At 38.6% G+C, this 23174-nt stretch overlaps 3 protein-coding genes across 3 annotated transcripts in view; 1 reads left to right on the forward strand and 2 right to left on the reverse strand.

The window, feature by feature from the left end:
- LMLN (leishmanolysin like peptidase) lies at positions 1-15738 on the forward strand. The gene is made up of 17 exons (XM_075152832.1): positions 1-158; positions 501-598; positions 695-725; positions 1418-1500; positions 1977-2094; positions 2949-3127; positions 3780-3885; positions 4141-4235; positions 5060-5177; positions 6154-6261; positions 7929-8005; positions 8644-8754; positions 9500-9632; positions 10220-10379; positions 11113-11243; positions 11982-12192; positions 13652-15738. Exons 1-17 carry the CDS (start codon positions 3-5, stop codon positions 13744-13746), a joined length of 2010 nt encoding a protein of 669 aa, XP_075008933.1. The 5' UTR covers positions 1-2; the 3' UTR covers positions 13747-15738.
- The window catches only part of PARP9 (poly(ADP-ribose) polymerase family member 9), a 542373-nt gene that overhangs the window by 68049 nt on the left and 451150 nt on the right, over positions 1-23174 (reverse strand). The gene's annotated exons all lie outside the window — the stretch shown is intronic.
- Positions 14769-23174, reverse strand: part of LOC142083438 (glycerol-3-phosphate dehydrogenase [NAD(+)], cytoplasmic-like) — a 19663-nt gene continuing 11257 nt past the window's right edge. The window contains exons 6-8 of the mRNA XM_075152837.1: positions 21771-22004; positions 21514-21620; positions 14769-20207 (exon numbers count right to left, since the gene is read on the reverse strand). Of these exons, the coding sequence (XP_075008938.1) occupies positions 20111-20207; positions 21514-21620; positions 21771-22004 (438 nt within the window). The 3' untranslated portion in view covers positions 14769-20110. The remainder of the gene's footprint in view (positions 20208-21513; positions 21621-21770; positions 22005-23174) is intronic.

The raw sequence follows: 23174 nt of genomic DNA on the forward strand, positions 1-23174 counted from the left end.
AGATGGCCGCCGAGCCGGGCGGCGGGCGCCCCTGGCCTTACCGGCCGCTGCTCGCCGCTTTTACTGCCGCGCTGCTGCTGCTGGGCTGCGGCCGCGCCGCCGCCCTTTCCCTCTCCTCTTCCTTGTCCTGTCACCACCGCGTGCCCAGCGGAAAGGAGGTGGGGCCGCCGCGGGGGCTTCTCAGACTGCGGCGGGGAGTGGGGGGCGAGGGATCCCCGTTTCCCGCCCCTGTTATGGGGGGAGCCTGTCCCCTGTCCCCTCTCGCCTGACCCGGGCCGAGCTGGGTGCCGGGTGCGGTCCGTGGCGGCAGGCGGGTGCGGGGCGGCTTCTGACTGACCGGCGCGGCGGTGTGTGAGGAGAAGGGCGGGAAGGGGCGCCGCTTACAAGTAGACAGAAGGAGGCTCTCGCAGGTGAGGAGGAGTGAAGGGCCTGGGAGTGCTCCTTGGTGTGGCTGTCCAGGTGAGCTGCCTAATCCAGCGGCTTGTTCCTCTCCCTGCCAGGTTGTCTATCAAGTTCCTCTAAAGGAAAATCATGTCTTGAAGAGAAATGTGGATCAACAGCTAAGAATTGAGATTATATATGACAGAAGTGTTGAGGAGTGAGTATAATCTTGTGGTGACTTTTTTTTTCCCCCCTCCATATCTGAGAATGGAAATCCTGTTAATTAAAGCTTGTTTGTTTTGTTTAAATATAGTTTGCTACCTGAGAAAAGACACCTTATAAAGGTATGTCATATTTGCTTCCCTCTTTTGTTTGCACATATTTTATTATGTGGATGAAGTTAAGGCTTTGCCAATTCAAAGCCTTTAATTACTAGGAATTTCATATCCTGTAGTCAGGGAAACCAAAGCTTTGTGTACAGGTTATGCCTCGGTTCCAAATACTTCTGATGTTCCGTTGAGTGTTGTTTGACAGGTGCTTGCTATATCCCAATGTGCAAAGATTCAGTGAGCGATGCATATATAGTTTTTAAAGGTTTTTTTGGCACCATTAAGAGTATTTTAAGTATCTCTTCTGGCTTCTTTTGAGATACTGTGCAAGTAAGGAGTAAAAGAGAGTGCAGCAGTCAGGCTTGAGGATTGCAGGGAGATAGGGGCTCCAGGGAAATTTGTGATGGACAGTTCCCAGTGACCAGTAAGTTCAGGGCTGAAATAAATTCCGCCTCTTTAAAGCTGTACATTCAAATTAATACTGGCTCCCTTCTCATTTTGTCATTCCAATAACAAAATGTGGGAACACTGAAACAAAATATTTCCTAAATATATTGATAACAATTGAACTTCTTAGGAAGTCTGGATTTCTGCTATTCTTCTATACCGCAGCATCTAGCAAGTTTCATGTAACTTGGTAGTTAATGCTTGTAAGGTGACTTACGTCTGCACTGCTACTGGGTGACTTTTATTTTTATTCTATTTAGAACAAACTTTTTCCACAAGCTATATCTTATTTGGAGAAGACATTTCAAGTGCGCAAATCCACGGGTACTATATTACTAAGCAGGTATGTGAAAGTTTGTTGAAAATCACTTGCTGTATTTGATATTTAACACTGTGTTGTATGTCCTTTAAAATAAGAATAGAATAAAACTCTGAGAAATGCCTTCCTGAATCAGACCAGTGACCCATCTGACCCAGTGGTGGTAGCAGATGCTATTTAGGGAGCATACAGAAATCTGCCAACCTTCCGTGATCAGCATCTACATTTGTAGTGTCGCAGATTTTAGAGGGTATACATGCTGCCTGTTTCCTTTTACATGTACCCCCACGTATGAACCTGTTCCTAATCTCTCTTTGAACCTGTGGATACTCCATTAACAACTGGAAGCATTATGTCTTCCAGACCAGGGTAACTAACATTCTCACTGTGGAAGTTACATTAAATACCTGTATTACAGTGTTGTTGGGTGCTGTAAGGCTGTTCTACAGTTTCTTTTTAATTATAAAATGGTGCTGACTGTCTTTCATGTTTGATCGAAGGCAATGTGCGACAAACCAATATTTAAGGAGGAAAGCTGACCCTCACAGATACTGCCTAGGAGCCTGCGCAGACCATACAAGATGTGGGCCAGTTATAGTTCCTGAGAAACACCTCCAGGTAAGCTAAGCCATCCAAGTGCTTCTTAACCATTGAAATATTATTGTTTGTGGAAATCAATAAAAAAGTTAATATTACTAACTGTGCATAAGTGACCTGTTTGTGGGAGATCGCTAAGTTTGAGTGACAGAATAGACCAACTTTAGTTAGTGGGAGTTTCTTTGGTTTATGCTGTTGAACCAAAAGTCAAGTAAAACTGGACTGTTTACTGTTCTCTAAGCCTGTGTTATAATGAACTGTACATTGATGAGATTCAAAGCTTGTTAAATTGCTACTAGTCACTTTATTATTCACCTTGGTCAATGAGTCAGATTTTCACAGAATTAGTAATAAGTTTTGATTTTTTGGAAGACCTGATTTGAAGAGGTTATCCACTGACCCAGGAGCACGGTACAGGAAATGCTTCGAACTTGTTTTCTTGCATGAATTTTTGATTCAACTACAGTATGTGATCAGTAAATTTCTTTCTTTCTCTTAGCCTGAAGATTCAACTACAGTATTAAAAATGTACCAGATCACATGTGAAATGCAATTGCTACTTACGTATACTATTCCTATGAGCCAAATTTTTTTTAATTTGTAGGAAATAAAGGGATTTATTGGGATATCTAGCTTGGCAGGCTCTTTTTTCTCAAAAGTTGCCACCTTCCTGGTGTCTAATAAATCAAAAGAGCTAGTAATTTCAAAGTTACTCCTTGGCTCTGGTTTTGTTTACTGTCTTCATAGGGCGTTTTCTCATCTTCTGCTGTCTTACAATGGGATTTATTCTTGGCTTCGATCTAATTGAATTTTGTCATGCAAAATTTTGGTCATAGCTAAACTATTTTAATTGTTCCATTTGAACATTGTCAAAGCAATGCAGGGTGTGCAATGAGAGTGGATGGCACTGGGGACCCACTGGCTTACCTGACCACGAAGGGGTTCGAGATGCTGACTTTGTACTTTACGTTAGTGCTCTCACTACTGAAAGGTGTGGCCATGAAAATATCATTGCATATGCAGCCTACTGCCAGCTGGAAGCTGAAATGGACAGGCAAGTATTCGCCCTGGTACAAACTCTTTTTTTAATTAAACTTTCAAGTTTTTTAATTGTTGAGATGTGGAGTTTAATTGTTTGCCTGTCTTGTATAGTACAGCAAAGTAGAAGTCGTTATTGAAACAGACAAGCACTATATTTGTGTAAAACCACAAAACAATCAAATGGTGCTTTACTTGCAAAGCTGAGGCATTTAATTCAAAGCTAATCCTCCACTGTTATTGCCTAAACTTTCAAGATCCTGTTTCTGTTGAAGTGAATGTCATAGTTTCACAAATTTAAAGGAGGATGCAAATGGGCCCTACTTATGTGCCTGTTGTTTCTAGTTCAGTTGCAGTCATTGTAACAGACGCTTTGTGCCTCTATAGTGTCTTACCTAAAATTCATCTCTCCTATACTGTTGTCACTAACACCTGTGCAGAATACTGAATACACAGATTGATCCTGTCCCATCCCTCCCCATTTCAACAGCAAACTAGTCACTGTATTGTTAACAGACTATTTATTAATGATTGGGGAAGTTGTTTGGAAGGACTTATGTTTACATTAGTCTCCATTTTCTTTTAAATCTTCTGCCTCTTCAAGTGAATATGATTTGAATTTGTTAGTATTTTACTGAAAACAGTTTAATCTTAAAACTGTCTTCCAGGCCGATAGCAGGGTATGCTAACTTGTGTCCAAATATGATTTCAACGCAAGCTCAGGAATTCGTTGGCATGTTGTCTACAGTGAAACATGAGATTATCCATGCACTGGTAAGGGATGATGTTACAAAACGTGTTTCCCTGAAATTTGTGCCTGCTTCCTTGCATACCACCGGCTTGTTGCAAGAGAAAGATGGTTGGTGGAGGAAAGCTCTTGCTTTGCCTCCTTCAATTTGTGTGTTAATTGTCCTGAGGTGCGGTATTTCCAATGTATCTGCTGTGGAAGTGGTAACTCTTTCATGGCATTTGGCTTTGTATGTGAACGTCTTACCAAAGGTTTCCGTGTGCTTGGTTTTTAACTTGAAGGGTTTCTCTGCTGGACTGTTTGCATTTTATCGTGATGATGATGGAAAACCTTTGACAACAAGATATGCAGATGGACTCCCTCCTTTTAATGAAAGGTATTTTATTTTTTTGGACCTCTTGGGTTTTCACATTACCTTTTTAGGATGTATTCTTGCCTGTTGAAAATCCAACTTGATTGCATTATTAGAATGCTTTGCCTTTCTTATATTCAAACATTGGTGTGGGGTGGTTTTTTAGCCTGTCTTTACATTGGCATTAAGCACTTACGTTACAAACATTACAAACTAAGGCAGGATTTCATTTATCAGGAGGCTTGAAGTTAAGCATTAAAATTACCCATGCTTAAATTTCAATGCTTGCTGAACACCTTACTAAATTGAGACTTGTATTTTCTGTAGTCTGTCTAATGTCAGTGCAGTTCATTTTTTAAGACATGTATCATTCAAAGTTTATAATTATGCAGAACTGACAACATGTGTAGTCTGCTGCATGATTTTTCTGACTTGTTATTGAATGAACAATTTGCTTTTTTTTTCTTCATTTAGTTGATATTGTAGAAACGTTCTTCTAGGGGTTTTTTGGAGGTTGAAGGGTACAGAGCTTTTGGTTTTGTTCACCTTTCTTTTTACAATAGCAGTTCTGAGGATTTTTATTTCATTTCTTAAACTTTTGGTAACTGTAGAAAATATGTCTTGAGTCTACAGACATCTTTTTAATCTTACTTTGGCTTATTCAATCAAGTTGTGTATGTAATGAACGCATATCTTACAAAGGAGAAATGTTGCATAATAAATTTCAACTTCAGAAAGTATGAGGAAGTATAGAGGTTATTCATGATTCTGTTTCTTACAGAGATAAATCTTTGCACAGTAGCGTGTATTTGTGGGAAAGATTTGTAACCAAAACATTCTTCTTACAGTCTAGGTTTGTATCAGTGGAGCAATAAAGTCGTTCAGAAAGCCGTGAGGTTATGGGACATACGTGGTGGCAAAATGCTGCGCCATGCTGTTTATCTTCTGATAACACCTCGTGTAGTTGTAAGTGTGGATTAACTTAAACTTTTACACTTTGTATGCCAAGGTTACCATCAGTTACCATCACATTCTCGAGTCCTAAATATTTCTTATTCTTTTAGAAGTAATAAGCTAACATTGAATACCATTTTCCTGAAAGTATGGCCCAAAGGCTATGCGATTAAGACTGTATAATTAGTTGAGAGGGTGTATCCAAAGTAAAGTGGAAAATGGTTGACAGACAGTATGAAATAAATTTACATAGTAAGAGACAATGAAGGTTAAGCAAAAATGATGTTGAATAGATTCCTTAATCCTACTCTTTAGATGTTTTCCTACAGACTTAGATACCTAGTATTCCTGTTGCCTTAACAGATAGTGTTGTCAATGCTTTTCTCATGTTTAAAAAGAAATTCCTCAAGTATTCTTTGAAATTTTTCTTGCTTCCCACGCCTCTGACTCTCCTGCCCACTCCCAACAGAACATATGCTTAAGTGTAATAAACTGGTATTGGAAATAAGTTACAGTGTTAATCATATTTGGCCACACTGGCAAAGGCTTCTGACCGTAAGACCACAGCATTGTTGTGATGCCTCTTAAGATTTTCAAATATTTTGCAGAAAACGCTTCCCTGTACAAAACTAGTTGACACGTACAGAAGCAGGGTTGTAGTGTTCCTACATTGTTTGGGGTTTTTTTGCTGGGTTTTTTTATATGGTCTTTAGTGTGTGCATGCTATCCTCAGCTAATTCTGTTGCTGTTCTATTCTTGTAAACTTCCATAATTTATTTCCAGGAGATAAGTAGACAGATTGTTAGGCTTGGTGTTGGGGTACTTGCTGGCTTAGTCAGCCTCTGAGTAGAAGTGTTTTCAGAGGAAAACAAGATGGTAGAAAAAGAAATGCTGAAATACTTTTAAAAGATAATTTTAGAAGATTAGGACTGCATATGGGTATCGGTCTCAATATTTTGCGAGTTGTGTTGAAATGTTTTCTTCCTAGGAAGAAGCTCGAAAACATTTTAATTGTCCAATTCTAGAGGGAATGGAGCTTGAAAATCAAGGTGGCATGGGTACTGAGCTCAATCACTGGGAGAAGAGATTGTTGGAGGTAAGTGCTGATATTAGGAGTGGAGGGGGATGTGGGAATGTCTGCTCCCTCTGCCTTTATTTTTAGGTTTATAGTGGTACCTACTGGAGCCTTGAAAAACCTCATTGAAATATATCACAAACATACTAAACTACAAATACTTAAATGTCCATTTTCTAGATAAATCTATCTCTTCACCTTATTGCTAAGTCTCAGAGTACGTGTTTGAGATAAGCTGATTACTAAAAAAACTAAATGTCTTTTACTTTTGTCTGCCATTTACCCTTTTGAGAAGGTATGCTCCCCTTTTAGGGGAAAGGGCATATTTCTTTGAGTGAATTCAACTTTGTCACCCTCTGCCTCTTATACACCAAATATTTGATCGTTCTGTCCATTCATTATCTTGACTTCACCTTTATTCATGTGCCCTGGGGTTAGCTTTTGCCATCTCTACTCCAGAACCTCATCTGATCAAGGAAACACTTATTTCCCTCCTGACATTTAAGCTTATTTTTATTTATAACTTTGTGTTGTGTGATATTTTGGGCAGAGATACACTTTGTAGTTATTGTTGTATGCAATGAGGTAAACAAGAAGTGAAATGCTTCAGGTCAGACCTTTTTGTGGAAGTAATCTTGAAAAATGCGTATTTCTTGAGACCGAAATTGTTAGCTTTTCCTGCTTTTCGGTAACCTTTGGTGTGGAACAGGAGCTTAAAGCCAACTGGAAAGACTGCCATTAGAATGAGGATAATTCTAAGGATTGAATAGGATTAGGAAAAAGGAAATAATTACTAGTCTCCTTTACACCTTTCCAGAGAAAGTTTGTATCTGGAAGTAACCCATATAGTTTGGTTTTGGTCTTGATCCAACTCTCATTAAGTATTGTAGAGGTAGCAAATTTGGCGCTAATAAATCTGCTAGTGATAACTCCTCCTAACCACACTAGTGGAGAGGGAAGGCTGGAAAACGACATGTTTTGAAGAAATAATAGAAATGAGATGAAGTTCAGTAATAGAAATCACAGAGTTGTGTAATTAAGGGTGAGTGACTTTTGCTGTAAGCCTGAAGTTTATCAGTTTTAAATGACTGAACAGGAAAAAGACATGGGTGTTACAATTGCCAGTTATAAGGTAATTAGGAAACTCCAAGGTGACTGGAGTTGCTCTTTGAGGATGGTGTGAACTTTCTTATTTTTAAATGAGATGGAAATATCCACTGCCACACTAATAAAGCTTCCTTTAGAGTGTTGTGTTCCTTTAGTTATGTGTCCTGTGCACTCCCTCCTGAAAAGGACTACTAGAAATTCTAGGAAAATTAAAAAACAGTCTTACACAAGACCTTGGCTTTCAGCTTACCAAAAGGAGACACAAGGGAGGGGGGTGATTGCTACTCATAAATACGCTAGAAGAAGGAAGAGTTTTATTTTACCTGAAGACAAACGAGTACACGTTGGTCTTGAATAAGGTTTAGCTGGAATTTGGAATGAGGTTTCTGACTTCTAGAATTCTGAAGCTTTGTAGGGTGGAGTGGGGAACGGAGTTGCACTTTTGATCTCTTTTATGAAAGAGGTTGGGATTTGATTGTCAATAGTAAGAAGGGACTAGAAATAAAATGCTTTTTCTTAGGAAGCATTTTCTTACAGTAATGATTTTCAGTGGCTTGCTAATAGTAACTGGTAACTTTCAGAATGAAGCAATGACTGGATCCCATACACAGAATCGAGTCTTTTCCAGGATCACCTTAGCATTAATGGAAGACACAGGGTAAGAATCAATAAGAATGGGGTGGGTTTTTTGGTTCATTTGTGTTTGATTTTCATTGTACTTGGTTTTATTTGGAACTGATGCACTTGTGCTTATCCATCTGCAACACAGTAGATAATCGGCATAATTAGCATTACATTAGACAAGGAGTTATACCTTGTATGTTTCCTAGTATGTATTTTTCTTCATGTATTTCAAAACCCATCCATTCTTAATCTAGCCTTAAAAAAACCATGCATTGCAATGCATAGTACTGTTTGTAGTGTCTGTTTACTTTTTTTCTTAATATAAGTCTTCTCTCAGTTGCACGCAGTACATATTGATTATTTTTTCAGCTCTTCTTGCAGATAGAAAGCATAAATTGTCTAAAACTTTATCTTTCTGTATGCATTGTTCCTTTGCAGATCATGATGCATTGCTGTTGAACAAATAAGCAATAAAATTTTCTTTTAGTTCGTTCTGACTTGAAAATAGTGAAACTGTAATATATTTTGTTATAGGCAGAAAGGGATGCAGTTTCCCTTTTTCTTCATTTGAAGACCTTAAAGCATAGTATGAAGTTCTTTGCGCTGCTGTTTTATTAATCAGAATCCTAATTTTTGAAGTAACTATATTCTCATTTCAAAATATCTTTCCAGCTGGTATAAAGCAAATTATAGCATGGCAGAGAAATTAGATTGGGGACGCAATAAAGGCTGTGACTTTGTAATGAAGAGCTGTAAATTCTGGATCGACCAAAAGAGACAAAAGTAAGAATACAGTCTTTTTTTAAAAAAAAAAAAAAGAGAAAACCCTGATGCTTGTTTACATTTGTCCTTCAAATGCAACTCAGTAAAAAGAAGTAGAGGTAGATACAGATTAACAAGGAATGCTGTCCTAAGTACCTTCAGAATGCACCCAGGAGGAGCACACCAAATGTGTTAAGAGCAGAAGCATCCCACCCAATAAATACAGAGCCAAACATCGTAAGGTTTTGAATGCATTTACACTATAAGAGGGCTATGCTTTAGAGAGGAGGGGAGGGACTTGATCTAAAAGTGTTTGCTTTATTATTTTGCCCCTTGTAATTGGAAATGCAGCCTGTCTCAGTTTGCATTACTGGATTGTACTTAAAGCAACAGAAGGAGATGATAACCATCTTCAAAACAAAGCCTTACTTGTTTGTTCGTTACAATACTCAAATTTCTAGGACACAGCTGCATAGTGGGCCTGTTTTGCTTGTATGTTTTTTTTCTTTAAAGTTTACAAAGCAATGCCATTAAAACTAAACAGGTGAGTGCATTGTAACTTTGTTTGCTGGGTTGATATTCTTTAAATTGGAAAGGTCATAACCAGACAAATAACAATAATTAGCCTCCAGGGAAGAAGTCAGTGCTTCTTTGTGTGATTGACCGAGTGTGGGGGAGAGCGGGAACAGACAGTCTTGACAGACTGCTTAGTTAAAAAAGCAGTTAAAGTGATCTAATGTGATTTATATTATTTTTTTTCTTTGAGGAGGCAATTAATCAGTCCATACTGCGACACTTTGAGGAGTAATCCTTTGCAGTTAACCTGCAGGCAGGACCAAAGAGCAGTAGCAGTGTGCAATTTGCAGAAGTTTCCAAAGCAGTTACCTCAGGAATATCAGGTATCATGGATCTTACTTCACCAAATAGCTAAGTGTTTTTATTCTTGTGCTTTGTGGCCAGGTGATTCTATTTGTTTCATTTTTTTCTTCTGAACTAGTAGACGAGAGTAGATATTGTGAAAAATGTCTGCTTAGTTTATTACAAGGAGTCTGGAGGCTGAAAAAAAGCCTTAATAAAACAATAAGGATGTCGCTTGGCCATCTAACCAAATACCAGTGGAAACATTGCTGTATAACAGAAGTCCCCCAGAATGTTTTGTCTGAGGTATTTCTTCACCCCTCTGCTGCCTTGTGTCGCTGCATGCTAAGAAATTTGTTCTGTTTCATCCCAGAGAATGCTATGATTGCAAAAGGGGGGCAGGGGAAGGGGTGGAGAGTGATAAATGCAAATGTGAATCTCTCTGCATTATTTAAGTATTCTTGAATACTTCTGGTTCATCTTGTTCATGGGTATTGTAAGTTGCTGTTAATAGCATTCCCGAGTAGTAATAGCTGGTGTTCTTACAGCTGTAGTGATTGGTTCTATTTAAAAAAAGTTGTACACTTGTCTTTGTGCAAACTGCTTCACTGCCTATTTTGTTTTGCAGTATTTTGACAGTCTTAATGGAGTACCAGCAGAAGAATTGCCTTATTATGGTGGCTCAGTAGAAATTGCTGACTATTGTCCCTTTAGTCAAGAATTCAGCTGGCATTTAAGTGGTGAATTTCAACGCAGCTCAGACTGTAGAATAATTGAAAACCAACCAGGTCAGTTTTCAGGACTTCGATACGGTATTTAAGAGACTACATTTGTTAATCTGGAATGGACTTGCTATATACCCAAACTAATTGGATGTGAAATTAGTTTTACATTACTAGCTGTATAAAAGCTGTGCTAGAGCTTGTACATCTAGGAAGCAAACACTTGCATCTAATACAAGAATTGCATGAGAACTGAACAGAAATTAACCCCAAATGATCCAAATATAAGGCAAAGGGTGGGGTGGGTGGGTTGGTTGGTTGTTTTTTGAGCCTCTGAAAAACAATTCCACTTTCCACCTTTGTAGTTTTTTGTTCAAGGCAAGGAGCTTTGCGAATTACCAAAACCTGGGCTTGTCTCCTAGGGTAGTGCATGAATGTTCAATATTGCGGAGCTTCAGAATGCTGTAGGATTCTGTTCAGTTGTGTCAAAAACAAATAAACACTCTCTGCCCTCAAGCCAACAATGACAGCCGGCACTCCCTGGGGGCAAACATATCCACATGGTTCTGATGGAAAGTACTTGCTTTTTTTTTTTTTTTTATCTTCTTTAAATCTTGGGTTTCTTCCCACCTTGTATTCAATATCAATTTCCAAATTGATAATGATTAATGGTCTGAAAGATTCCAAAAGTAAACCTTGAATTGCATGTGGACACATTGACTACTTATAGCATATTAAGTTGATGTGGACTTTCTGTTCTCCTAGTAAGTTTCAATTCAGTATATTCTTTCTACCTTAGATCCTACAAAAAACTATGGTGCAGAGAAATACGGACCAAACTCTGTATGTCTTATTCAGAAATCTGCTTTTGTCATGGAACAGTGCAGGAGGAAACTCAGTTACCCTGACTGGGGTAGTGGATGTTATCAAGTAAGTATGTGTTGGGTTTTTATCTTTATTTTTTTAAAATAACACTAAAGGGAAAAGTCAGGCATAAAATGTCGGCTATGACTGTTAGAACTTTGCACCTGGACACTGTACATGATCTTCTCTGCCTTAAATCACTAGATTATATGACATGCTTTGAAAATAAGTATTTTCTAACCATAAGCCTATAGTTTAGATCACGCATCAAGTTAAGCGTGTGACCACTGGGATGGCTTGTGTGTTACTTCCAGCCTTGCTAGGGACTTCATCTGTCTTACCCCTGTGACACTTTCTCCACAGCTAAGTAGGAATAGTTATATTGGAATCTTCTGTTGTTGAAGCTTAATGTTAATTAGTCACTCTTGATTTTTCAAAGGTGGAAAGCACTGTGCACATGTCACTTATTTTTCATTATCCTCCCTCTCTTCAGGACTATCTCACTAAAGGTGTCACTTTCAACAACAGCACAACTCTAAAAAAGTAGTCATTAGCAGAAGCCGAATTTTACTTGTTCTCAGTTGATAATCTCCATAATTGCAGGAAAAGAGTACAGTCAGTGCTTTAAAGCATTCTTGAACCAAATAGTTGCTCTGAGTGCATTAAAATACTTGCAGTTAATCTGTGCTCTAATACCAGGTGTTTACTGAATGTAGTATTTACTTATTGAAAAAGCCTCCAAACCCCAAAACATATTTCTGATAAATCATAATACAGACTTGACTTTTATTCTTTTATTTTAAGGTTTCTTGTTCTTCACAAGGGCTGCATGTTTGGGTCAAGGACACTGCGTACTTGTGCAGCCGCTCAGGTCAGGTATTAACTGTGAGCATTCAGATGAATGGCTGGATACATGTTGGGAACCTGATTTGCCCAGCCTGTTCGGACTTCTGTGACTCCTGTCCCCCAGAGCGGGATCCTCCAGCTTCTAACTTAACAAGAGCTGCACCAATCGGTAGGTTGCCTTATTTGCTGAAGTGAAACTTAATATTAAACGTCTGAAAACTCTAAGGGTTTGTGTCTGACTGTTGGGGAACAGGAAAGGAGAGCCATGGCCTGGCTATTCTAAGATCCTAGGCATAGGAGTTAAAGGAAGATGGCAAACATGCCCTGCTTTTTGCTGTGCAGTCGTGCAGGGTAGTGGCTAACATAGGAGAAATGTGTCTAAAACGTAACTGCTTCATGTCATGTCTCCTCCTGGTAATTGTCCCAGAAATCTAGCTTTAGCCTAGCAACTTACCAGAAAATCTGATCAGTGTTTTGAAGGCCCTATCATTATTATAACCTTCAAAATTATCACCTTGGTGGAAAGTGAGTTCTCACTTGCATAACTTCCCATTGACAGTGTTAATGCTGTAATCCAGAACATGAAAGATAGGTGTCAGTTTGCTTTCTCAGGGAGGAAGAAAGCCTAATTCACTGACTACCAGTTAATGTTTTGTCAAGAACAGATGGCTTTCTAAAAAGCCAATTGATGAAAGAGCACAGTCTTTGCAGTATTTTGCACTAACGGCTTATTTTTAAGCCTTTAACCAATTATTTAATTGCTGGATGTGCTGTCTCTACTGCAGTTTTCAAGGAAAAAAAAACAAACCTGTTTTGTTTACCTGCACACTCAATTCTTTTTTCAAAGCAGTGCACTTGGGTTTGTGTGTACCATTTCAAATAGTTTTGTTTTGTCTCAGAGATGGCAACATTTCAGTGGTTGGTGGAATGAGTCCTATAGATTAGATTTTAGAATGAGAAAGCTGTAACCTAGGAGGTACACATCTTCTAGCATCTATTTGAATTCATGCTTGGTGTTTCTCACACGCACATATGTGTGTGTATGTATGTGTATATATATAAAAAAAGGTTTTTATCTGTCCAAGTTTACATTTGTGTCCGTGGTTTTCTTAAGCCTCATGGCTGCGTGATTACCTACCATACGGACAAATGTATTGGGTTTTATACATATATACGATTCATGTATCGGGTTTTCCCTTTCCTCTTTTTTTTTTTTCTTCTCTTCAGCTTGGTGTTTTGTGGCTTGGGTTTTTATATGACTTACAGCCATACAGATCAAAAGTCCTATTAAAACAGTCTTTTGAGAGTCTGTGATTTCAAAATGCTGCTTCTTGCCAGTCATGCCATAGGGAACTTCCTGCTCTTCTCTTGCGATACTGATCAGTTTTTCTCATTTGTTCTCCTAATTGCTATTAGTGAAAGAATGCAGAAATTTATTTAATTGTAAAGGGAGTAATCACGTTATTTGGTTGGTTTGAATTCCTAGCCTTGAAAGCTAGAATAAATCAGTGCACGTTACTGCAAATATGTTTTTGCTCTTTGGTGTTTTTTAGTGTTCTCTTTGTTATTTTATCTTCTCTTTAAATATAAAATTTATAAGCTTTATGGTGTTTTGTTTTTTATTTTAGACTTATGCTCCTGCTCATCTAGCCTCGTTGTAACCCTTTGGCTATTGATGGCTAACTTAATTCCCCTGCTAACAGGATTATTTCTCTGCGCATAGAGTTAAGCATGGGGCAAGAAGATGTTCCAAGATGACATACCATCATGTTGCACTCCTTATTGTGGAGCATGGAGTTTTTTGTCTCTGCAGGCAGCTGTCTTCTGCTGAACCTCATCTCTCCTGGCAAGTATTGGTGCAGACAGTAGTCAGGGAGGTACTGACAAAAGCAGCCACAATTTGAGAGGAGGAAAACTTACCTTGTCATCTCAATAAGTGCCAGTATTTTCCTGAATTGCAACCTTTGGGTTTTTTTGATGCAGTAACAAGATCCACTATGCCAACTGTGTTAGACTACCTGGCAACTTGGTCAAGATTTGAAACGAGAACTCTTCTGTAATAGAACTGAGGGTTGTTTTTTTGTTATGTCCTCTGCGTGACTGGTAGCAAAGCGTCCTCAAACTGGAAATATACCTCAGTGGTTTAGTCAAAAGCCATGTAAAAATCAGTTGTCATCACTGCTAATAACCCAGGCCTAAACAGGTGTGGGAATTTTTTTGTTTGTTTTGTCAATTCTTCCAATTTGTCGAGGGAAGAAATAGAATGGGATAGACCAGTGGTTGGCAATTGTCTCCACAACTGGATTCTACAGCTTTTGAGGCTTTTCAGAATTCATACTAGTTTGTGAAAAAGCAGCCAATTCTTGGGGTTCACTTAAACCTTCCGACATGCACAAAGTGGAATTTCAGCTTGGTAACCAAGACAACTGTCTAGAAATCCCATTCTCGTTTAGCATGTGCCAGTTCCACTGTGAAATTTAATACATCAAATGTTTGAATATTCTCAGAGTAATTTGCTAGGCAAATGCATTTCAGTACTGACACCCAGTCTGTAAAATTGGGATAGGATTTCTGATTATTTTTAGTTTTGTTGGTTTGTTTCTTAAATAATGGCATTATTATTTTTTAAATAGTATGAACATAAATGCCGCTGTTCTCACTTTTTGTTGAAGGGCAAACCAGTAGCGATGGCAGCTATAATCTTACAGGACTATATTGACTTATCCAGACCAAAAACTATATTGAATGTGTCAGAAAAAAAAAAAAAAAAAGGCTAATCTGTCTTTCTTCCTTTCTTTTTTTTTTTCCCTTCCACTTTTTATTGGACATATAAATACTATGGATTATTTGAGTATTTTTAATAAGTTAGGAATCAGACATTTTGAACCACACAACAGCACACCTTGGTAAAAAATTAATCACTTGATGGACAAAATATGTAAGAGGAAGGAAATGAGCAAAATCTGTCTAGCTAAGGACAGCTGCTCTATGGGACACTTGTAAGGATGTTTTTATTTGTTTCTGACTCTATAATGTGTTACAAATAATCCTATTTGGAGTAAAAGAAACTCTTACGTGGTCCAATCCGTTGTGTGTCCTATTAGGATAGTTTTCATTCTTGGAAAAGTGTTAAACTTGAAGGAGAAGGCATGCCCAGTGCACTAAAAAAATGCAAATATAGGGAGAAAGGTGATGTTACTCTGTTTCTTAAATGTGCTGTGATGTTAGAATTGTCGGTGACTAGCTCCCTTTCTAAAATGAAAGGTAGGGGATGGAAGGGGTATGCAGTAAAATTTATTTAGCTACAATTAAACTTGTTTAATAATAGGACTTCCATTGTAATTGTAAGAAAATCTTTGTGCCTACTGGACTTATTGTTTTTTTTATTTAAAGAAACTCCTACAACACTACTGAGGTGAGTAAGCTGCAACCTAAAACTGTCTGAAGGCGTCACAGTTGAGAGAATACCTTGCCCTGGACTGGTTCCCCTTCTTAACTGCAGGTTAAGTTTGCTTTGAATTATACAAGGCCTAGGCTAGCCTTAAATAGGTGTTTCTGAGAAGCAATACAAATTAGGAATCAAATGCTTTAAATGTGTACAAGTTTGAATTAAGAAACTCTCAGATTAATAAGTGAACACTGATTATTTTAATATATGCACAATCAACAGTCAGTGTAAATTGATTCCTTGAAAACATAAAGGTTTGAGAATACATCTTGGGTCCCAGAGGTTGATATTGTATTTTTTGTCTGTTGTGCAATAATACAGTTTAAATGGTGTCACTCAACAACAATGCTTTTGATACTTGAAAAGAATTTATTGGTTATTTTTTCTTACTGTGAAATATTTGCACTGTCTGAACTTTCTGGTTAACTTTATAACTGTTAAACTTTTTTACTGGTGTTAATTTATTGTGCTCAGTATTTGATATGCTAGTCTCCTGTCCGTGTAAGTATGGAATTTGTCATATTTAATTGAATATTTTTATCTTCTACACAGTTGCTTATCTTGAGGGCTTTTCTTCTTTTATTCTCTCTTCCTGAGAATTAACTGAAAGATGGCTTAAAAAGTCGATGCTTACCTACTTCTGAATTGTATGCATTAATTAAAGACAGAGGCTGTAGTGCATTGTACCTACAGGGAAACATCTATCCGCCTGTCGGAGCTCTTGTGGTCAGATTCACCAGTACTGCTGAGTAGCTGCATCAGTGAATCCAGTGAAGTAAAACTATTACTGCCTTAATAATCTGAGATTTCAGTCGTAATTTCTTTGACGTGCAGCCCTTCAGCTGGCTGTGAACTGCAGAACTGGACGTGACTTTGGGGAGTTGGGGAGGGAAGGTACTTTAGCGGGCAAAATCCAACATCTGATATCCCATCAGTGCGTTCGCAGCTGTAGCTGTGTTGGAACTGCCAAGAAATGTGTCAAGTTCAATTTAAAGTGAGAATGAATCGGTGACTGTCAAAAAGAGTATTTGAGTAAAACTGACTACCTCAGTTCTGTTTGTCTTTGAGTTAAGCTTCTAGCCTGCTGTGAACTTCCAAATCTTAAGATGAATTAAGTAAAAACATATCTCAGGTTTTTAAGAACAAAATAAATACAGTAGGAAGCATAAGCCATTTTTGAGTGTGCAACATAGCTAAAATTGTAGCCTAAACCAATCAGTTATGTAGCCTTAACTGTAGTTTCCCCCATAAAAGTCAGTATTGGCTTTAAATAAACACAAAGTTTGCAGGCAGCTGCTTCAGGTGCCTGACCATATTGTGGCAAGTCCATCCTATTGCATCTCTCACATGTGAACGCTTTGAAATACAGCCCACGTAAGCCTCTGTCTTCACCAGAGTAGACGGGGCGGCAGGAGCCCTGGAAATAGTGCTAAGAGATGAATGAGTTAGCTTGTCTGTAGCAGAAACATTTTCAGTATATAATGTCCACAGTTTTAGTTTTTTAAAAACATTCCATGTTTGCTCATGGAAGTAAATTAGTCTTGCGGCCTTTTTTTTTGCCCCAGTAGTTCAAATCTATAGCATTTCAATTAGAAGTTGAGGCAAGTCGTTCTTCAGGAACACAGTTTTCTAGTGTTTCAGACAATTGAGGAAGGATAGCTTTTGGCTGGAGGACGCAGCAAGTAAAATTACATTGAAAAGCAGGCAATTCATTCCTCTTGAAATGAGTTGAGGTCTTGGGAGACTGTCACGGCCTTGGATGTCGGTTAATTACCGAAAGAGAATTTTGACCCCCATAAATTGACTCTTCAGTCCAATGCAGCTCATTCCTTCTGCTGAGCACTAGCAAATTAGGAAGACTGATGTCACTTAAGACCAGACATATCCACAATCCCTTACGAGGGCCAGTTCTTCCCGTCCTGCAAATCTTCCTGCTTGAATATCTTTCAGTAGAGAGGGAGGCGTTCGTCCTTTCTTCCCCGCATTTCCCACAAGTGACTTTCAGCCGCCTGAGCAGGGCAAGGTCTTTCCCCTGCAAGATTTAACAACCAGCTTTTGCTTGGCTGAACGCGTGGGTGCCTGCTTGCGTGTATCGCTCTTCAGGATTTGAATCTATCTGTATGTTAAATAATGTGATCTTACACTACCAGACCTCCAAAGCGCAAATGTTGCCTTGTTAATGTGAAGCTTACCTTGGAGATAAAACAACTGTTTTGAGAGAACTGGCTGACCTTGAACACGTGTTTCCTATTTTGGTACAGAATGTAAATATAGAACAAACTATTTTACAGAGATTTTGACTAGATTGAGATATAAGGGCTAATTTTTGTTATTTATGGAGTAAAAATTTCCTTATTTTACTGTGTAAAAAAAAAAAAAAAAAAAGAGTATGTCATATGAAAGAAGAAAAAATGGTTCATCAATAAAATGTCTGTAGAAAATTGACTTTTCTTGCCCTTTTCTTTGAGAGCTGACAATTATTAACCGCAAGAATAAGCACAATAAAGAACCACCATTACAACAGTCATTTATTTTGTGAGGATTTTGAAAAATGAAATTACATCAAGTCTGCATATTGATCACTTTATTAAACTGTTAGTTGATAGACTTTGAATGTAAAATGTTCTATATTATTATTAGCAAATACATGACTTCTAATAAGTTCAGCCTGCTGGAGAAGTAAGGAGGTTCCCGAATTCTCTATCCCATCCTCATGTATTTGATACTTAAAAATTACGCAATATTTAAGTCTTTTTCCACTTGAAATGGAAGATCATAATTCCCTGTTTTGTGTAAAGGATTTGGCCACATGATTCCCATTTCAGCTGGAGGAATGTTGGCGTTGCCCTGCGGAGCCCCGAGCCCTCGGCTGTGACCGGACTCCGAGCTGGAGGAGCTGAGCCACCTTCGCTGCTGTTCAGCAGGGATCAGTGATGCTGCAGCCGCTGTTTCTGGTAGCCGAGCCAGCTTTGCTAGCTGTGAGACTGATATTTTTACAATATATTTATAATTACAATACATTTTTTTATATATATATATTACTCTGATAAATGTGAAAGACATAACAACGTTCCTTTAAAAGGCAGAGTGGAGACGATTTTATATCTAGTGCTTTTTTTTCCCCCTAGCAATATGTCAGCGAATATACAGAGAGATTAAAAAAACCCACTTGCCTTCCTCTGCTATTTTGGAAAATCGGATAAAGCAAAGCAAAAGTAGGTTACTCTTCCTTTTTGTTTGCCTTGTCTCTAAATAGGAGTCTTTCAAAAGGGTATTAAAGCTTATAAAATGTGCCACTCTTCATTTCATAGATGGCTTTAACTCTGAAAAACATCAGGTATGTAAAGTTACCCAAGCACAGCTATAAGGTTTAAAAACTTTTATGTTTCCAAAATTAACGCCATTGGTAGCAAAATAAAAAAATTGGTACATGAACCAGTTTGTGTTTAAAATTCAGAAGCAGATAGAGATCTCTCTCTTCCGGAGTGTAGGATGCGTCGCTTAAGCTACAGCAGGATCAGGGCATTAGTGTGCAGTCTGGAAAGATGCGGGGAGCTGCACTGGTGCCAGTCAGTGGAGACTCCGGGTGGAGTTAAAATGCAGCCCGGTTTCAAACGCAGTTTTACAGGATTTCTGTGCGTCTATAGCGGTCGTTTTCATGCATGTATAAAAAGTCAAGTATCACAGAGGGTTTTGCACTGTTACTTGTTACGTCCTCAAAATAACAGTGTTGCACAAGCTGCAAGCTGAGTCCTGCATACATCCTCCTTGTCAGCCTCCAGTTCTCCCCTCTCAGCTAGTACCAATTAATGACGGTGACTTGCTGAGAAATCCTCATGCTAACATAAATGTATTTGGTTATTCCAAATTTTTTTTCTGTATTTCAATGGAATACAGTAAGTTTAACGAAGGTCAGACTACTACTGAGGATTCCTAGTGTCCTGAATTTGAAACAAACCAACCCCTCTTCCCCCCCAAAACCCCTTCTTTCTCCTTCCCCCCCGCCCCTTAAATTGTTCTATTTCTACATCCGCTGAACATTCAAGTGCGTCTGAGCACAATAACAATACCTATTTTTCCAAAGAGGCTTACACTGGGAAACGAAATCAAGGAAGGACTAAATGTCACAAAATACAAAATGTTATTTGTGTTTGAGGGGGAATTATGGAAACCCAACATTGGCTCACGTGATTGCATATTATTGCTGTCAGATCTTTTGGTTTTTTTACTATAATTTTTCTGTTTGGGTGAGTTCTTCAATTTTCCTGCAGCTTGTGCTGTTCTGGAAGTAATATTAGTAGGCAAAATGCTGAGGTTCACGAGAGCTAGATTGAGCTCTTGTTATGGAAATTACAAGGGGAACTGTTCTCAATCAACAAGAAAGTAATTCCAGGGAAAAGCCCACATTACTAACTCAGATCAAATACTATTAAATTTTACATTTGTTTCCTGTTCCTTGGGTATAATGTTGAAATTAAAAGGCAGATTTTTTTACCCCCAGAATGAGGATACTGAAATACATTCTTTGTTGCTTTCACAGCAAGCACTGTCACACAACCTGTTTCTCTACTTTATTTGCCGTGGAGTGGACAGAAGTCCTGGGAAGATGAGAACGTGACCAGGTGAGGAGAGCGGATCTCTAAATGTGCTCTGGGTGGTTCTGCAGGCACGAGATGAAATCCTGGATCGACTGACCCTCGTAGCAGATCTTGTAGACGGTTGTAAATAATGGAAACCTAAAAGAAGCGTGTAGCAATGAAAATAGTTTTTAAATAATAGTTTTTATATAAACATTTCCATTCCATTTATAACGGAAAAAAAAATCTTTTTTTTTTTGTTACATTAAAAGGAAAGTGGAAAATTTTTCTCTCTCTTTACAATATAATTTTAACTTGCCTTTACTGGAAGACTATATAGGGCAATTAAGAGGAGCTAGGGGCAATTCTTGGAGGTGACAGCAGAGAAGAGCTGTTTTGGAGACAAAATTCCTATCCAGTATTTTTTATTTACAAAAAACCTTGAATTGCATAGCCTCTTTTTCCTCCTGTGTGCAAAATGCATATATTATTTGCCTTCATTACTGATATCTAAAAGACTAAAAAGAATGAAAATGTCTAATGATTTTCTTTTTCTGGCTTAAAGGGTTCTTTCCCTTTTGCAAGCTGTCGTCTTAGTCATTTTGTGGTAAAAAATGAGTCCACTAAATGACTTGGAGCTGAGTGTGTAACTAAACGCAATTATAGAATACTTATTAGATCAAGTTTTGATTTAAAGTTCAGGTTCTGTCAAAATGAGCTTTTCTTTTCTCTCTCATTTTTGAAAGATAATGCCACTCGAATCTTCTGTATCTGTTATAATTCTAACAGGTTTTTTCTGAAGTATTCATTTAGCGGTGTTTGACCTCTCAGCACTGCTAATGTACAAAAGGGAATGGGATGGAGGGAAGTTTAGCTTTTCTGTTGTGTAAGCTGAGACAAAGGTTTCAAATTATAAATAATCTTACATCATCCCAAACAATTAGAAGTACTTTTTATCTCAGCATTATTTGTGGCACTAAAGCATTGATTTCAGCACATATTACCTATTCAATGCATGTAAAAATTTTTGATTAGGAGTATGCTCCCGAATTTTATCCTGAGATAACCTAGTTAACGTTTGCAGTGAGGCCAGTATTGCCGCAAGCTGTAACAGTGATATACTGAGAACAAGACACCCAGATCATGTTTGCAAGCTGACTCTGTGTATGGCCTTCAATCTTGTTTAGGAGGAGGGGGATGTCTGGGTAGCTCCTTTGGGTTATTTTTTGTTTGTTTCCTGTATGTCTGTGGCTTGTTTATTCTAATGCTGTTTAGCCTTCATCCCATTCTACTGACCACGGCAATGAGGAGTCAGGCGAAGCTGAGCACTATCGGTGGCCCAAGATGTAGAAAGCAGTTGTTGCAGAAATGAACAAGATAATGAAACACGAGTACTGTTAAGGAGGTTATGAATCACTCATAATTTGTTGTTGATTCAGGTGTTTTTTTAAATCAAAGCACTTACTTATCGAGCATATTTTTCTGTTTCAGAATCTTGTAGACTTCGGCTGAGGTCTGAGGACCTTGCAGCTTTTGTCCATTCAGCATCTCGTTTTCCAGTTCCTCAATGGACTAGAAGAGAGGAGACTGATTACTTGGATCAGAGGGGATACTACTGTGATACCAGCAGTTATCAAGAAGGTAAACAGCTAATGATGCGTTTGTAAAACACAGAAGGATTTCTTCATGCGTTAGTGTAAAATATTTCAAAATCCTCCTTACTTTTCCTGTGCGAGCAAAGGCTTCTGCTACTTTCCTGTTGCGTCCCCCGTAGCAGGTAGTAATTAGATCAGCGACCCCGCAGCTTTCCAGAAAAGTGGCTATTGATACCGGTCCCCTGCAGAACATCTTGGCAAAAGCCACCATTTCCATAAGGCCCAAGCGTATAACTGCTGCCTTCGTATTATCGCCGAAATCCAGTCCATCGCAGAACCCAGCTCCCACTGCTACGATGTTCTAAAAACAGTTTAGTGTGAAATATAGAGGAGGAAAGGAAACGGTCAGGCAAGACGTGCGGTTCATCAGCATGCACTGAGCTTTAAGAAAATCCTACAAATCTCTCTTCGCCATGTTCACCAGAAGAAGGTTCAATTTCCAATGGCCATGAGTTTATGTTATGAAGAAGGTGGACAGCTAATTACTGTTGAACAAAAGTGGTTGGGCTTCTACGAGATTATTATAAAATATCCTCTGTTATTCCAGTGGGCAAAAATCAAAGCAGCTTGTTTAATATAATACAGCTCTAAACAAATCTCTCAGGTTCCTAAACATCTTCACAGCTCCTCACCATTGTCCTGCAACCTCCCTTCCCACCTCCCAATTCCCAGCCCCTAAATAAGTCCCTAATAAGTGTCGTTCACTCTATTTGAGTAATATGTCACCTAGTACTGCTGTTGAAGTGTTTGCTCCAGACATGCGTGCGCCCCAGTACAATTTTTTTTAGCAAAGGCAATGCCAAAGCAATGATTTCAAGAAGAGCAAAGGTCTCCCACAAAGCAGAAACAACCTCTCTCCCCTCTGCGCCTGCCCCTAGTTCCAGTCTGTGGCCAAAAGCAAAATCTGTGAGTGCTTGGTTTTGTATGTAAAGAAACTTTTCTTTTTGTGTGTAAGGTTAAACAGGACCAATTCTTTCCTAGCCAGTAATCCCCCCTTCCCCCAAGAAAGATGAATTATTGAAGTACAAATGACTGAATATATAAAAAAGTACAAAGGATCACAGGCTGAAGTTGCTTTCAGCACATTTAAAAACAATCTCCGAATCTCACTCAAGTGCCCTCTCATTGGAAACTCGGTGATTTTGGTATTGCTCTGATCTGGTCTGGGATCTCGACATGGGCATCGCTGAACGCTGCACAGATGTGCTGCCAACATAGAGCATCGCTTCTGACGCAAACTTTCTAGCAGGTTACTACTTGAACCGTGGAAATAAGTTACTGGTGGGAGATACTATATGTAGTAAGAGTCTTTGTTCCATGTGCTTACAATACGCAGACAGGAAAATACAGCGGACTAAATTCTGCCCTCAGAAGCAGAGGTGCCTCTGGTTAAATAAAGATAAAAATACAACTATTTTGAAATGCTTTGCCAGCAGTTACATTTTTAAGTAAATTCTCCCTTTTTAACAGA

This window comes from Calonectris borealis, chromosome 6 (assembly GCF_964195595.1).
Source record: "Calonectris borealis chromosome 6, bCalBor7.hap1.2, whole genome shotgun sequence".
NCBI lineage: Eukaryota > Metazoa > Chordata > Aves > Procellariiformes > Procellariidae > Calonectris > Calonectris borealis.

Bases quoted from the DNA above. Each gene is read 5' to 3' on its own strand.
- LMLN (XM_075152832.1), top strand. From the start codon at position 3: ATGGCCGCCGAGCCGGGCGGCGGGCGCCCCTGGCCTTACCGGCCGCTG. The intron at 9,633-10,219 runs GTATCATGGATC...TTTGTTTTGCAG, and splicing joins AGTTACCTCAGGAATATCAG to TATTTTGACAGTCTTAATGG. The intron at 10,380-11,112 runs GTCAGTTTTCAG...TTTCTACCTTAG, and splicing joins AATAATTGAAAACCAACCAG to ATCCTACAAAAAACTATGGT.